The sequence below is a fragment of the Piliocolobus tephrosceles genome, chromosome 3 (genome assembly GCF_002776525.5).
Source record: "Piliocolobus tephrosceles isolate RC106 chromosome 3, ASM277652v3, whole genome shotgun sequence".
Classification (NCBI taxonomy): Eukaryota; Metazoa; Chordata; class Mammalia; order Primates; family Cercopithecidae; genus Piliocolobus; species Piliocolobus tephrosceles.
Genome location: NC_045436.1, coordinates 50,184,138 through 50,197,883, shown reverse-complemented (window position 1 = coordinate 50,197,883; position 13,746 = coordinate 50,184,138). Strand labels below are relative to the sequence as shown.

The 13,746-nt window shown below is 41.8% G+C and overlaps 2 protein-coding genes across 3 annotated transcripts in view; one reads left to right on the top strand and one right to left on the bottom strand.

Moving 5' to 3' along the window:
• Positions 1–201: 201 nt before the first annotated feature.
• On the bottom strand, positions 202–12,263 carry NDUFC1 (NADH:ubiquinone oxidoreductase subunit C1). Of its 2 annotated transcripts, none has more exons than XM_023226035.2 (5): positions 12,130–12,263; positions 5,708–5,936; positions 5,025–5,128; positions 2,736–2,815; positions 202–356 (listed from the first exon to the last, which is right to left on the bottom strand). In XM_023226035.2, exons 2-4 carry the CDS (start codon positions 5,772–5,774, stop codon positions 2,756–2,758), a joined length of 231 nt encoding a protein of 76 aa, XP_023081803.1. In that variant the 5' UTR covers positions 5,775–5,936; positions 12,130–12,263; the 3' UTR covers positions 202–356; positions 2,736–2,755. The 2 variants fall into 2 exon arrangements, with proteins under 2 accessions (XP_023081803.1, XP_023081804.1); XM_023226036.2 differs by having other exon boundaries at positions 5,708–5,932; positions 12,130–12,262.
• NAA15 (N-alpha-acetyltransferase 15, NatA auxiliary subunit) overlaps positions 11,189–13,746 on the top strand; it is a 91,510-nt gene continuing 88,952 nt past the window's right edge. The window contains exon 1 of the mRNA XM_023226034.3: positions 11,189–11,548. Coding sequence (XP_023081802.1) covers positions 11,495–11,548 — 54 coding nt within the window. The 5' untranslated portion in view covers positions 11,189–11,494. The remainder of the gene's footprint in view (positions 11,549–13,746) is intronic.

The window sequence follows — 13,746 nt, the reverse complement described above, 5'->3', positions numbered from 1 at the left end:
CAAAGCACTGGAATTACAGGCGTTGAACCACCGTGCCCAGCCAGTCCTGATTTTTGAATCTATGTTCGCAACAACTTTTCTTACCAATGTGTCCTTAATTACCACTGACCTTCTTGTCAGGTGGTACCTTCCATATTGAAATACTTCTATTACTATACCTTAGAATTAACATTTTCTACAAGTTGTCACAACATGCTTTACCTGAAGAATACAGAAGTATTTTTATTTCTTTTTATTTAATGATGCAAAATACAAATGCTGACTTGGTATATATTCACATATCTTTTTCTCTCACATTTACAACTCAATAGATGGTGAATCCAGAGGAACAGCTAAAATCACTATACGGAGCACACCTATAATGAAGAAAAAAAAAACTGTAGCATTAACCAGCAGAAATAATATTAAAATTAAACTACTCTGAATAATTCACCTTAGAACATCAGAAAAAGTCTAGAAAAGAAACCCAAAAAGAGTACCAATACTTGATTTTATTTAATTTTAACAAAAAATATTTTGCCTTAACTATGAAAGAATAGCAAAAGCCATCTGGCTTGTATTTAAATGCCTATTTCATTTTTACCCTTTTTTTTTTTTTTTTGGGTAGAGACGAAGTCGCTATGTTGCCCAAACTCCTGGGCATATGCTATCCCACTGCCTTGACCTCCCAAAGTGCTGAGATTACAGGCATGAGCCACCAAGCCCAGCTCATTTTTATCTCTTGATTGGCTGATTGGAATAGTGAAATGGGCAGGGTGCTAATAGAAAAAAGGCAAAATACTTGGATAATCAACCGTAAAGAAGTCAGTATCAGAGTTATAAAATATGGAAAACAAAGGATAGTCTGTGATCACTATGTTTATTATACAGCAGATATAAGTTACTTACTTTAATCAACCCAATCATGAAAGCTGAGATTTTTAAGTGACTTTTCACTTATAGAAGGATTAATACAGGATTTTTTAAAAAGGGTTTTCAGAAATACACCACATATATATATATACTGTATATGGTATACTTATATATATTTGATACATATCTATATTAGATGTATATATTATTTATTTATTCATTCATTTATTTTTGAGACAGAGTCTTGTTCTGTTGCCCAGGCTGGCTGGAGTGCAGTAGTGCAATATTAGCTCACTGCAACCTCCCAGCTTCTACCTCCTGGGTTAAAGCAATTCTTGTGCCTCAGCCTCCCAAGTAGCTGGGACTACAGGCACGCACCACCATGCCTAGCTAGTTTTTGTGTATTCTTAGTGCTGATGGGGTTTCGCCATGTTGGCCAGGCTGGTCTGTAACTCCTTGTCTCAAGTGATCCACTTGCCTTGGCCTCTCAAAGTGTTAGGTTACAGGCATGAGCCACTGCACACAGCCAGGTGTATATATTTTATATATAAAATAAACTCTCTTTTAAATCATGGACCATGCAAAATACGCTATCTTGTTCACAACTAGGTTTTTACCAGGAACTGTCCAATTGGATATTAGCTGAGTTGACAATCATAATGAAATAGTCATGCAGAAAAAAATTTAAAAATTGATTGCCCTGGCCAGGTGCAGTGGCTAACACCTGTAATCCCAGCACTTTGGGAGGCCAAGGCGGGCAGATCATGAGGTCAAGAGATCGAGATCATCCTGGCCAACATGGCAAAACCCTGTCTCTACTAAAAATACAAAAATTAGCTGGGTGTGTATCATGTTCACAACTAGGTTTTTACCACGAACTGTCCAATTGGATATTAGTTGAGTTGACAATCATAATGAAATAGTCATACAGACAAAAATGTAAAAATTGATTGCCCTGGCCAGGCGCTGTGGCTCACGCCTGTAATCCCAGCACTTTGGGAGGCTGAGGCGCGCAGATCACGAGGTCAAGAGATCGAGATCACCCTGGCCAACATGGCAAAACCCCGTCTCTACTGAAAATACAAAAATTAGCTGGGTGTGGTAGCGCATGCCTGTAGTCCCAGCTACTCGAGAGGCTGAGGCAGGAGAATCGCTTGAACCCGGGAGGCGGAGGTTGCAGTGAGCCAAGATTGTGCCACTGCACTTCAGCCTGGTGGCTCCGTCTCAAAAATAAAAAATAAAATGAATCGATTGCCCTTATACATTCATCACTTCTACAAATATTAGACTCCTAAATGGACCAGATGAGCAAGTTGCTGAATAAATGACAATAAAATAGGTTTCTGTTCTCATGGAATTCACACTCAAGTGTACAAGATACCAAACAGATATTAAGAAATACACACACAAAGAATAATAATTTGTCATAAGTGCTATGAAAGCTAATTGTAAAGCACTATTAGATTTAAGAAAATAATATGATTTTGGTTTCATTCTTAAACATATCTTTCTTTAAACAGAGTCAAAGAGTAGTGATTAAAAATGATTATGCTAAAAGATTCTTGAGGCTAGCAAAGTGGCTCATGCCTACAATTCCAGCATTTTGAGAAGCTGAAGTGAGAGTATCACCTGAGGCTAGGAGTTTGAGACCAGCCTGGCCAACAGGTCTACAAACAACAGACAAAAAAACCCAAAATCCCCCAAAACAAAACCAGCTGCTTGAGGCAAGGTATTACAAATTTATAAATTTGTCACAGACAGAAATATGGGTGCTAAAATGTAAAAACCTAATACAAAACAAACAACAACTTGTTTTTCAGTATTTAAAAAAGAGGTCAAGTTAATTTGCATAATCCATTCATCCAATAAACTTGTATACTTACTGCATTAGTATTTCAAAAGTTTATTCCAGCCCATTTCTTCTTTTGTACTCTAAAATATCTTCATTGTGTTGTCTGATGAGCTACAAAGAGTTAAACAGTTAAAATTAGAAATGTAATCTTCCTGGATACTTATATTTTGTAAGAGGAATAAGGATAGAAAAAATAAACAACTATTCTAGTTAGAAATAAAAGGCTAAGCAATCCAGAAGTTCAAAAATCAGGAATGGTATACACTTGCTCACCACAATCTGACATACTAAATTTGAGAAGGGAGACCTTAAATATTTATTTATTTTGAGACGGAATTTTGCTTGTCTCCCAGGCTGGAGTGCAATGGCATGATCTTGGCTCACTGCAACCTCCTTCTCCCGAGTTCAAGTGATTCTCTTGCCTCAATCTCCCGAATAGCTGGGATTACAGGCGCCTGCTACCACGCATGACTAATTTTTGTATTTTTAGTAGAGACAGGGTTTCACCATGTTGGCCAGGCTGGTCTCGAACTCCTGAGCTCAGGTGATCCACCCACCCTGGCCTCCCAAAGTGTTGGGATTACAGGCGTGAGCCACTGTGCCTGGCCAAAAATTTGAATTCAACTACTGCCAAAAAATTTTACCTCATTTGGTGGGTAATAAATGTAATGAAATGGCTTATCACAAAGGGGTAAATCAACATGATATAGTAGAACTTGGTTATTAAATGGGATCCAGGCTGGTTGGTGGGTGTGTGTTATGCTTCTAATCTTAGAAGTGTGATACTTTGATTGAATGACCAACCCCACCACAAAACTGTATGTGTATCAATTAGATGTTACGGAGGACAGTCACATTTTTAGAACTACTGTCTGACAGAATATGCAACTGGAAAAACGGTTTATATACGGTGACATTCATGGCAATCAAAGATCCAAGTTCAATCACTAGTGCTCTCAGCAGTAATCAAGCTTCTTGTTCGAGAAAACCTTAAATTAAGAATGTATAAAATTCATTATAAGCAACATTATTCAAAAAGATGAGTTACTATTAAGTTGTAAGTGACTCAAAATCTCTCACCCCTTTCCAAGTCAACAATCTGAACCACTTTAACATGAAAATTTAAAATATCTAAGAGCTGGGGGACAGTGGAGGAAGCCCCAAACCCATCAGATAAAAAACAAAATTTTAAATATTAATATAGCAGATACTTTAACTTTAAAAACAAATTTTGTCCCTACAGAGGCAGTGTTTCACAGTGGTTTATAGGATAGTGTGGCCTCTGAAGTCAGGAGAACTGGGTTCAGCAAACTAGTTTCTCCAAGTGTGTTTCCTATCTGTAACGGGTCAACAGTATTAGGTACCACATAGTGTTGTTGAAATGATTAAACCCAAGTTTATGTGTAAAGCATACGGCGTGAAAACTTTTTTTTTTTGAGACAGTCTCGCTGTGTCGCCCAGGCTGGAGTGCAGTGGCAATATCTCCGCTCACTGCAAGCTCCGCCCCCCAGGTTCAAGCCATTCTCCTGCCTCCGCCTCCTGAGTAGCTGGGACTACAGGTGCTTGCCACTACACTAGCCTAATTTTTTTTTGTATTTTTGGTAGAGACGGGGTTTCACATTAGCCAGGATGGTCTCGATCTCCTGACCTCATGATCCGCCCACCTCGGCCTCTTGCCACGACACCCGCCTAATTTTTTTTGTATTTTTGGTAGAGACGGGGTTTCACTGTGTTAGCCAGAATGGTCTCGATCTCCTGACCTCGTGATCCGCCCACCTCGGCCTCCCAAAAGTGTTGGGATTACAGGCGTGTGCCTGAAAATTTTTTAAAAAAGGTAGCTACACACTATGTACAATTTCCAACAATGTATTTATACAAACATTGATTAAAACCTAATGTTTTGGAAGTCTATTGGGATTCAATTTGTACAACTTGTACACTGCTGGTTTGACCCTACAGCATCTGAAAAAGGTACCTTTATAAAACTCCAATTAGCCTCAACTCGCATTAACAAATAAAGTATAATTACTATTTAGTAAAACTGCCATTCCTTACAAAATCATGTTACAAAATCATGTTAAGGAACAATAACAGAGATTTTAGTCCCATCATACTTTTTCAATGTTGCTGAAATCTTAATTTTTTTTAGTCCTGTAGATTTCCCTTTTGGAGAAATATGTATCAGCGATTATATAAATATCCTACTGTTATGAGACTTTCACTGCCATACAACAAAACAGCACCATTTAATCTTGCAATGTTATCTCGTTCCCTTACCACGCTGGGGTAGTCTCACGACATCCGGGAGTAAAGTACTTACACAGACCCACAAGAAGACGCTGGTGCCCAAGGTCAACCCAACTTTCAGCCAGTGAGGTTTGGCATTCAGCGGCTCTCGCACGTAGAACTTTGACCGCGCTGAAGCTGAAAGGGGCAGAGGGTCTGTAAATCTGTAACTTATTGCCTTGTAGGGAAAAAACCCTAACATTTACGTCCGCATTTAATTCTCCCTTTAACTCTCCCATCTCCCACTTAAACAGCCAAGGAAATAGCGGTTCAGAGAGGTCAAGTACTTCGCCCAGGGCCACTGGGAGAGTTAGACAGGTAGCACCTGTCCTGCCCGAGGCCTTCAAGGCCTCATTTACTAGCTTGCGGACCCTCAGACGACTCGGGAGTGGTCATGTAGGAGGCGCCCCGGGAAGGGTGTCTCCTCTCCCAGTCTACGGGACCGAACGTACAGAGGTGGGGAAGGCAGAGACCCAAAGCCCGTTTACAAAGGCCAAGAGTGCTCAGGTTGCACTTGGATAAGTGCTGAAGGCGGGTGATGGGGAGCGGAGAGTCTTGCGTAGGGGACAGGCGCGGGCTGGGCCTTGGGTCGCCGGCCGGCAAAGGTCACTGCAGGACGAACCCGGGCCGCTGCCGCCTCCTGCACCCGTAGGCTGGGTCCGCCTTAGGAGGGGTAATCTGAGGGTAGAATCGGCCTGCACGAGGATGGACACTCACAGCCGCTCGGGAGCCTGGCAGGGGCCAGCAGCAGGGAGAGGGGACGCAGCAACGCGGACGGCGCCATCTTGGGTGGCCAGGCTCAGTCTCTCCGAGTCGGCAACAGAACCAGCGCCACCTGGCGGGCGGAAGTGCGGGACTCCAGGGCTGTGCAGCCGAGCTCTGTGGGGGCGTCAACGTGAGTTCCAGCACGGCAAGGTTCTCTAGCACCCCGGCCTCAGCCTTCTGTCTACAAAGTGGAATTAGGAAGAAAGTAATTAAAAGAAAAAAATTTATCTATTCTCTGTCCCCTGGGGGTTTTTCACCCCATCTCTACGGCTATTCATCAAGAGGTTTATTAAAATTTTCCTACATGAGCCAGAAAAAAGAAAAGTGTCGTGCTGAATAATAACTAGCGCTTGGATTGAATTCTGTGGTCCAGGCACGGTGCATTAATGTATCATATGGTTTACATTCACTGTCTTATTTCATCTTCACAATGAGCACATATCATGCCGTGATTATAAGCCTCAATTTACAGATGAAGCTTAAAGAACACAGCTACTCACCCAAGGTGACATATTTTATAGTTGAAAAGATTTCTTAACACTTACCATTTACACTCACGATCATACTGAAGCCTCACAAACCTGTGAAGTAGAATTAGTGCCTTGGATAGGCTCAAGATCACACAGATGGCAGAGGTGGGATATGGTTTGAGGTCTTCTGACCCCAGATCTAGTGATCCTTGTTAGCTCACCTAACAGACTTGGACCACCCTAGACCATAAGCTGTAGAATCAGCGTTCAAAGCCATTCTGCTCACCACTTTTTAGCTCTATGATTTCTAGGCAAATTACTTAACCTCTCTATACCTAAGTTTTACATCTGTAACATAAAACCTATAGGGTTGTTGAGAAGCTTAAACAACTCTCTGGTAGTAGTAAACAATTTATTTGGTTTTGCCTATTAAAGACATTGTTCTGAGGAATAGGTTTTATCTTGCACAATTGAGCCAGATCTTTGTACATTCAATTCAGTTCAATCTGATGTCTAAAGACCAGTAAAAATATTTATAGGTAACAGACAATACATTTTGACCCTTTAATAGTAATCCGTTAAACCTTATGTCATTAATTTTAAAACCAAAATAAATGTTAGCAAATCTCCTATATTCTCTTTAGCAATGTTATTTTAAAATCTTTTTTTTTAACCAAAAATTATTGACCAGAAAGTCAATTAATTGTACTGTGTTTTCTGGCTCATTTTAACATGCAAATGGTGGCTAAGTGGATTGCTAAATTGTGAGTCACTTTAGTTTGTAACCTAGTGTGAGCCTCCTGGACTCATGCTCAAGTAAGTAAATTACGCAACGAATGTGCTGAGCCAGTTGTTGGTTCTCAACTTATTGGCTTCTTGTCCACTCAGCAACCTGTCAGTTGTATATCCTTTCTACACCATCCTTTGGAAGCTTGTCCTGACAAAGCTTTTGCTAGTATCCAACAAGTTGAAACAGATGCTACCTTTAGTCAGAGTAATACAGAACCAGTAAGCAAATTACTGATTTCGGTACTGCTGTTGGGAAAGACTGCTTTGTTCTTTTTCAGAGCTTTGGCCCTTGTATCCTTTTACTAGTGTGTATTTTGGGAAAGTGATGAAGTATAAGCACATTTTTCTCAGCATATTAGAGCTTATGGGAACTATACACTTGGAGTATGGAGTATGCAGCTGTGTGTGAAACTCCATCTTGAAAAGAATCCTGATTAAGTAATTCAAGCTAGGAACTAATATCTATAATATTTTGTTAGAAGTTGCTTCATAATATTCATGTAAGCATCTTCAGAATTTGAACACTAAAATCTTATTTATGATCCAGGTGAAAAGAGAGAGGATTTGAGTTAGCAGCCAGAAATGCAAAGTTTTAGTCCAAGATTTTTTCACTGGGAAAAAAAAATCACATCTCCCAAGGAAGGTAAAGAAAGAGCAAGAATTGAAAAACTGTATAAAATGCAAAAAAAAAAAAAACCAAAAAAACAACAACAAGAAAACAAAAACAAAAACGAAACAACAAAACCCCCCAAAAAACCACATATGTTTATTGATATAGCATGCATGAGAATACTATGAATCAAACTTAGGACTTGGGCCAGTCACAGTGGCTCAGGCCTCTAATCGTAGCACTTTGTGAGAACAAGGCAAATGGATTGCTTGAGTCCAGGAGGTCAAGACTGGCCTGTGCAACATAGGTAGATAAACATCTCTACAAAATAATTTTTTAAAAAATTAGCTGGGTGTGGTGGCGTACGTCTGTGGTTCCAGCTACTCGGGAGGCTGAGGGAGGAAGATCACCTGGACCTGGGAGGTTGAGGCTACAGTAGGCCAAGATTGTGCCACTGCACTCCAGCCTGGGTGACACGGTGAGACCCTGTCACAAAAACAAAACAAAACAAAACAAAAGAAAAAACCCAACAACCTCCCACCTCCCCACACACCAAGATGTGTCTGTAAGTTTTTATTTTTTAAGACTCAGCAGCAGGCCAGGTGTTGGGGCTCACACCTATAATCCCAGCACTTTGGGAGGCTGAGGTGGGTTGATTGCCTAAGCCCAGGAGTTCAAGAGTAGCCTGGGCAACATTGAGAAACCCTGTCTATACACACACAAAAACACCCAGAAGCAAAGGCAAATTGTAAACATTTGTTAAATCTAGGTGACAAATACATGAATTTCTTTTATGTTGTTTGTTTATTTTTTTTGGAACAACGTCTCAGCTCTGTTGCCTAAGCTGGAGAGCAAAGGTGTCATCACAGCTCACTGCAGTCTTGACCTCTGGGGCCGAAGGAATCTTCCCACCTAAGCCCACCAAGTAGCTGGGACTACAGGCTCACAGCAGCATACCTGGCAAATTTTAAAATTGTTTTGTAGAGATGGGGTCTCACTATGTTGCCCAGGTTAGTCTCAAACTTCTGAGCTCAAGCGATCTTCCTGCCTCAGCCTCCCAAAGTGTTGGGATTATAGGCATGAGGCACTATGCCTGGCCTACTTTTTTTGTTTGTTTGTTTGAGAGGGAGTCTTGCTCTGGAGTGCAGTGGTGCGATCTTGGCTCACTGCAACCTCCGCCTCCCAGGTTCAAGTGATTCTCCTGCCTCATCCTCCTGAGTAGCTGGGATTACAGGCGTGCACCACCACACCTGGCTAATTTTTGTATTTTTAGTAGAGATGGGGTTTCACCATGTTGATCAGGCTGGTCTTGAACTCCTGACCTTGTGATTCACCCGCCTCAGCCACCCAAAGTGCTGGGATTACAGGCGTGAGCCACCATGCCCAGCCATTTTTTTTTTTTTTTTTTTTAAGTAAGACCCAAATACTTAATAAGATGTAACAGTCTCAATAGAGAACATCTTACATATATGGAGAAATTTCACTCAACATATCCCTTTTGTAGAATTAAAGTTTGCAAGGTAAATGATTTTATTTCTTTCTTTTTGGTTAATACTTTTTAGAGTTGGCATTTTGAACATAGTGACATGCAAGCACATGGGGTAAAATGAATTAACTAGCAGCAGCAGCCACAGCATATAGCCTTGGATATGTTAACTTTCTGAAAGCATGGCTGTCAAAGTATAACTCAAATGGGATCTCTATTTGTGAAATTGTGGTAATCAGAGTAAATATATTTTTTTTATTCAGTTTAGGTTACTGTGTGGTCAGACTGTTACCTGTAGGTGCATTTTAACTAGTAAATGAATCAGTTAAATGTTGAATCAGACTAGTATTTGCCAAGCCTTTAAAATTGCCATTTGTTTGTCATCACCCAAAAAGAATGTAATATTTGCCAAATGCTATTTCTGGCTCATCTAATCAGGTACTAAGGTTCTGGTGGAAGCTACTGATTGTTCCAAAGACCAGACATTTTCTTCCTCTGAAGGAAAATAGAGTATTCTTTACAGGAGAAATTTAGAGAACTATAGCAAATAGTATTGCTGTGGGGATTTTTGGATAGGAAGGCAGAGATTTGGAAATCCAAGCTAAAATTATCAACTACATTTAGACTATTTTTCTGTCTTTCAATAGTTCAGACAGTTGAAAGACCTCTTGGGGCAGTGAATTTTGCAGTTTATTACTAAATAACAGTTTAAAAATGAATTATAAGCTTGCTCTTAATTTTATAAAGTTAAGGTTAAAAGACTGGCCATATTTCAAACTGAAACATGTGATTTTCTCAAAATGTTGAAGACAGATCACAGAATTTAAGGAAACTCCAGGATTTGACTGTTAAAAACCTTATTTTATGACCCCGGTGAAGGGAGAGGAAAATCAATATAGCAGCTACAAAACCCAAGTTTATATTGGGAAACATATTTCTCAACTCACACCTTTCAGGGACAGTTAAGAGAAGTTTGAAAATTAAAATGTCTTTGTAAATAAATTTAAAAGAGTAAAAAACACGCACATAACATATTGTTTAATAATTCGTAATGCAAAGAATGCTACAGAGTGAAATCAGGATTTGGAAAGAGGTAATCAAAAACCAAAGGTTAAAAGTGGCTCATATAACTTGAAAATTTTTAGATCAATGGAATGCCACTTTGACAAAGTTTTACTGTCACCTGTTAATGAAATGACTTACATTTTTGGAAGGGGTCCTATTCGGTATCTAGTCTGACCTCGCCTACTCGAGTAGTTCTCTCTAGTATCCTTGCCAGTCTTTGGCTTCTAAGATCTGAGAATTTCTGGGGATGGGGAGTTCGAGTCACAATATTAAGCACTAATTTGAAGCCAGCTCCAGGGTAAAGTCAGTGTCTTTAACTCTCCATCACTCCACTCCAAGGTGCCTCATAAGGTTGGTCCGTCAACTCTGCATTATATGGCCTCAACAACGAAATTAAAACACATACTTTAACCTCCAGAGGCTCCTTTGGCAGTGCAAATATGTCACTTCGGATCTGGCTAACTACCTTTCCAGGCTGATCTTAAGCAGCATTCACCAAATTACCGATACGACAGCCAGGCCCATTTCATTGGTGAAGCTCTTTCACGCTTTTCAGACTCTATTAAGCCCCTTCCTCTCCAGGGCTGTTGGCAAGTCTCCACTGCGGAGAAGCTTTTTTCATTTTCCACTCCGCCTCTGCTCCTTAAATTAGGCATTTCGTCCATAATCAAATACGGCGCTTCTCAAATACCTAACACCTGTATTTTAGCGCTTTAGGCTCAAACGATTATCACACAGTGTGCGAGACTCTTTCCAATGAATGAAAGGTCAATCTAGCAGGAAGGCGCCAGAGAGGCTATTTTTGATGAGGAGGCGGTCTGAACCGTATTTGCCTAGACTCCCGTAGCTCCGCGGGCGCTTGTAGGGCACCACGCACTGAAAGGATGGGCGGGGCTTGCCCGGACCCTCCCGGCCTCCACCGGCTGGCCAGCCTCCAGGTTTCCCGGCAAGCTCCGAAACCCAGAGGAGGTGGGGAAAGGAGGTCACCGCGCCTGCGTGTTAGGAGGTGTGACCCGGGTGGGAAAGCCCTCCGCGTCCGCCATTTTGGCTGCCTCTGTCGGTCTGTTCAGTTACCACGTGAACCGCCGACGGAGACCCGTAGTGGGGGAGGCGGCGGCAGCGTTAAGTGAGAAAGGAAAAAAGACAACGAGGAAAAAGGAGGTGTCCGGGTAGGGCAACGCGGCGACACCCGAGGCCTGGTGGCGGCGGCGGATCGGTATATTCAAGGCTGAAGCAGCTAGGGAACGGCAGCGGCGACGGTCGGACAAACTGACTGACCGAGCCGGGTGGTGGCGGGAGCAGCAGCAGCAGCCGGAACGATGCCGGCCGTGAGCCTCCCGCCCAAGGAGAATGCGCTCTTCAAGCGGATCTTGGTAAGTGTGAGGCTCCGGGCAAGCAGTGGGGAGGATTTAGCCGATAACCGGGCCTGTCACCCGTAACCTCAGCCCGGCGGGCACTGAGCCACTCCCGCCCGGGACCCCGCCTTCATAGTCCTCGTCAGGCCGAAGGCATTGCTTTGCCCCCTCTCTGTGGTTCCTACTATGGCCCGCGCGCCAGAGACCACAGGCTTCTTCCTTGCATCCCCACGCTTGAGGCCCTGGTTCCGGACTAGGCCCTGATCTCCTGGCTTCTAGACTGCCGGTTCTCATTCTCCCCGATCTAGGGGAGGAGAGGCCCGGCCTTTGGCGGGCAAGTGGGCAACACCGGCAGGAGTCGCGGCCCGGCTGGTGTGGGAACCCTGCCGGCAGGCCGGGGTGGCACCCTTGGAAGGAACAGGTGGTGCGGATGCAGCAGGCTCATTCATTGCCTAAACGCGGTTCTCCCTCCATCATCTGTCCCTCCCTCTTCCTCCTCTCTCGGGATTCACCTGTCTCCGCCCGGCCCGGGGTCAAATGACCTGAGAGGAGGAAAAGAAAGAGTTCAGAGAAAGAAAGAAAGCTTTTCAAACGACTACCTCCTTGTAGTCAGTTGCATACTGGAGTCTTCGGTGCCTCTGCCTCCCTTGTTCTCTTGTTCCTGGAGTAGGGATGAGGCATTTATTTCTTAGTTTCCGAGCGGGAAACAGCCCCACCCCGTCACTCTTCTCGGGAGGTGGGGCCCATTGGCGAGGGGGCGGTTCGGTAGGAAGTAAAAAGTTGAGTTTTTAGTTGAAACGTTCCAGACCTAGACTTTTCTTATACACTGAAGTGTATTAACACATGCAAAAACTTAGCAGAGAAAAGAGAATATAAGAACTTTTGAGAAGGATTTTGTTGACGCTCAGACTTATTCCCTACATTTCAAATGTGTGCAGTTTGCATTTTTTTAAACCATAAATGCATTGATGTTTGTTGGGACTGTTTACATTTTAAAATATGTCCTGTAGCCTGGGAACTATAATTAACACATCGTAGTACATTTTTTGTTTGGCATTTAGTATGTGGGTTACCCCTTTCACGCAAACTTTTCCTTATGATAGAATTAACTGTGTTTGCCAAATTTAAGACTTTTAAAATTTAGGATGTGTGTGAAAGTGTTAACCTTTTCCCCTGCAGTTATAATTTATTTCACCTGTTTGAAAAGTAAAACAACTCTAGGGATTCAGTTTTTCTAGAAATACATAATCATCCATTTGAACTAACTTTGATTTTACAAAAGTGTCCATATGCCTTACAGATTTAGTGAATTCATGTTGAAAAATATTAGAACGTCACATCCAGTGTCGGAAAACTGTTACCCTGAAATTCTTATTGGCATTTTGTTTTGTTTTCTTTTAAGACTAAGAGTGTCGTTGGAGCTGTAAAATAGTTTTAGGAAGAAAGTTACTTTTAAACCGTTAAAAAGACTAATTGTTGTGCAGGTAGAACTATAACATAAATTTGTAATAACAATTTATCTTTAACCTCTTCACAATTCTTTATTTTGAAAAAAAAAATGAAAAGTTGAGAGAACAAGGAACACTCCTAATCCTTTACTTAAATTTAACACTTGATATTTTGCCATATATGCTTTCTCTCTCACTATGTATATGTTTATATACATTTGTATAAAAGTAAGTTGTAGACATAAAACTTATCTCTAGGCTGGGCACGGTGGCTCATACCTGTAATACCAACACTTTGGGAGGCTCAGGTGGATGGATCACTTGAGGTCAGGAGTTCGAGACTAGGCTGGCCAACGTAGTGAAATCCTGTCTCTACTAAAAATACGAAAATTAGTCAGCTGTGGTGGTGTGCGCCTGTAGTCCCAGCTACTAGGGAGGCTGAGGCACAAGAATCGCTTGAACCTGGGAGGTGGAGGTTGCAGTTCCAGCCTGGGCAACAGAGTGAGACTGTCTCAAAAACAAAAAATTTCATCTCTAAATACTTCAACAAGCATCTCCTAAGAATAAGGACATCGTCTTGTATACTTTTAACAGTCATTCTCTAATATTGTCTAATATCTGGTTCATATTAAGATTTTCTCAAGTGTTAGCACTTTTTAAATAAATCAAACTTTGAATTTTGAGAAGACTGTATAATCACATAGTTTAAGGAATAATACAGTGCACTTTACTCAGTTTTCCCAACACTAACACCTTGCAAAACCAAGG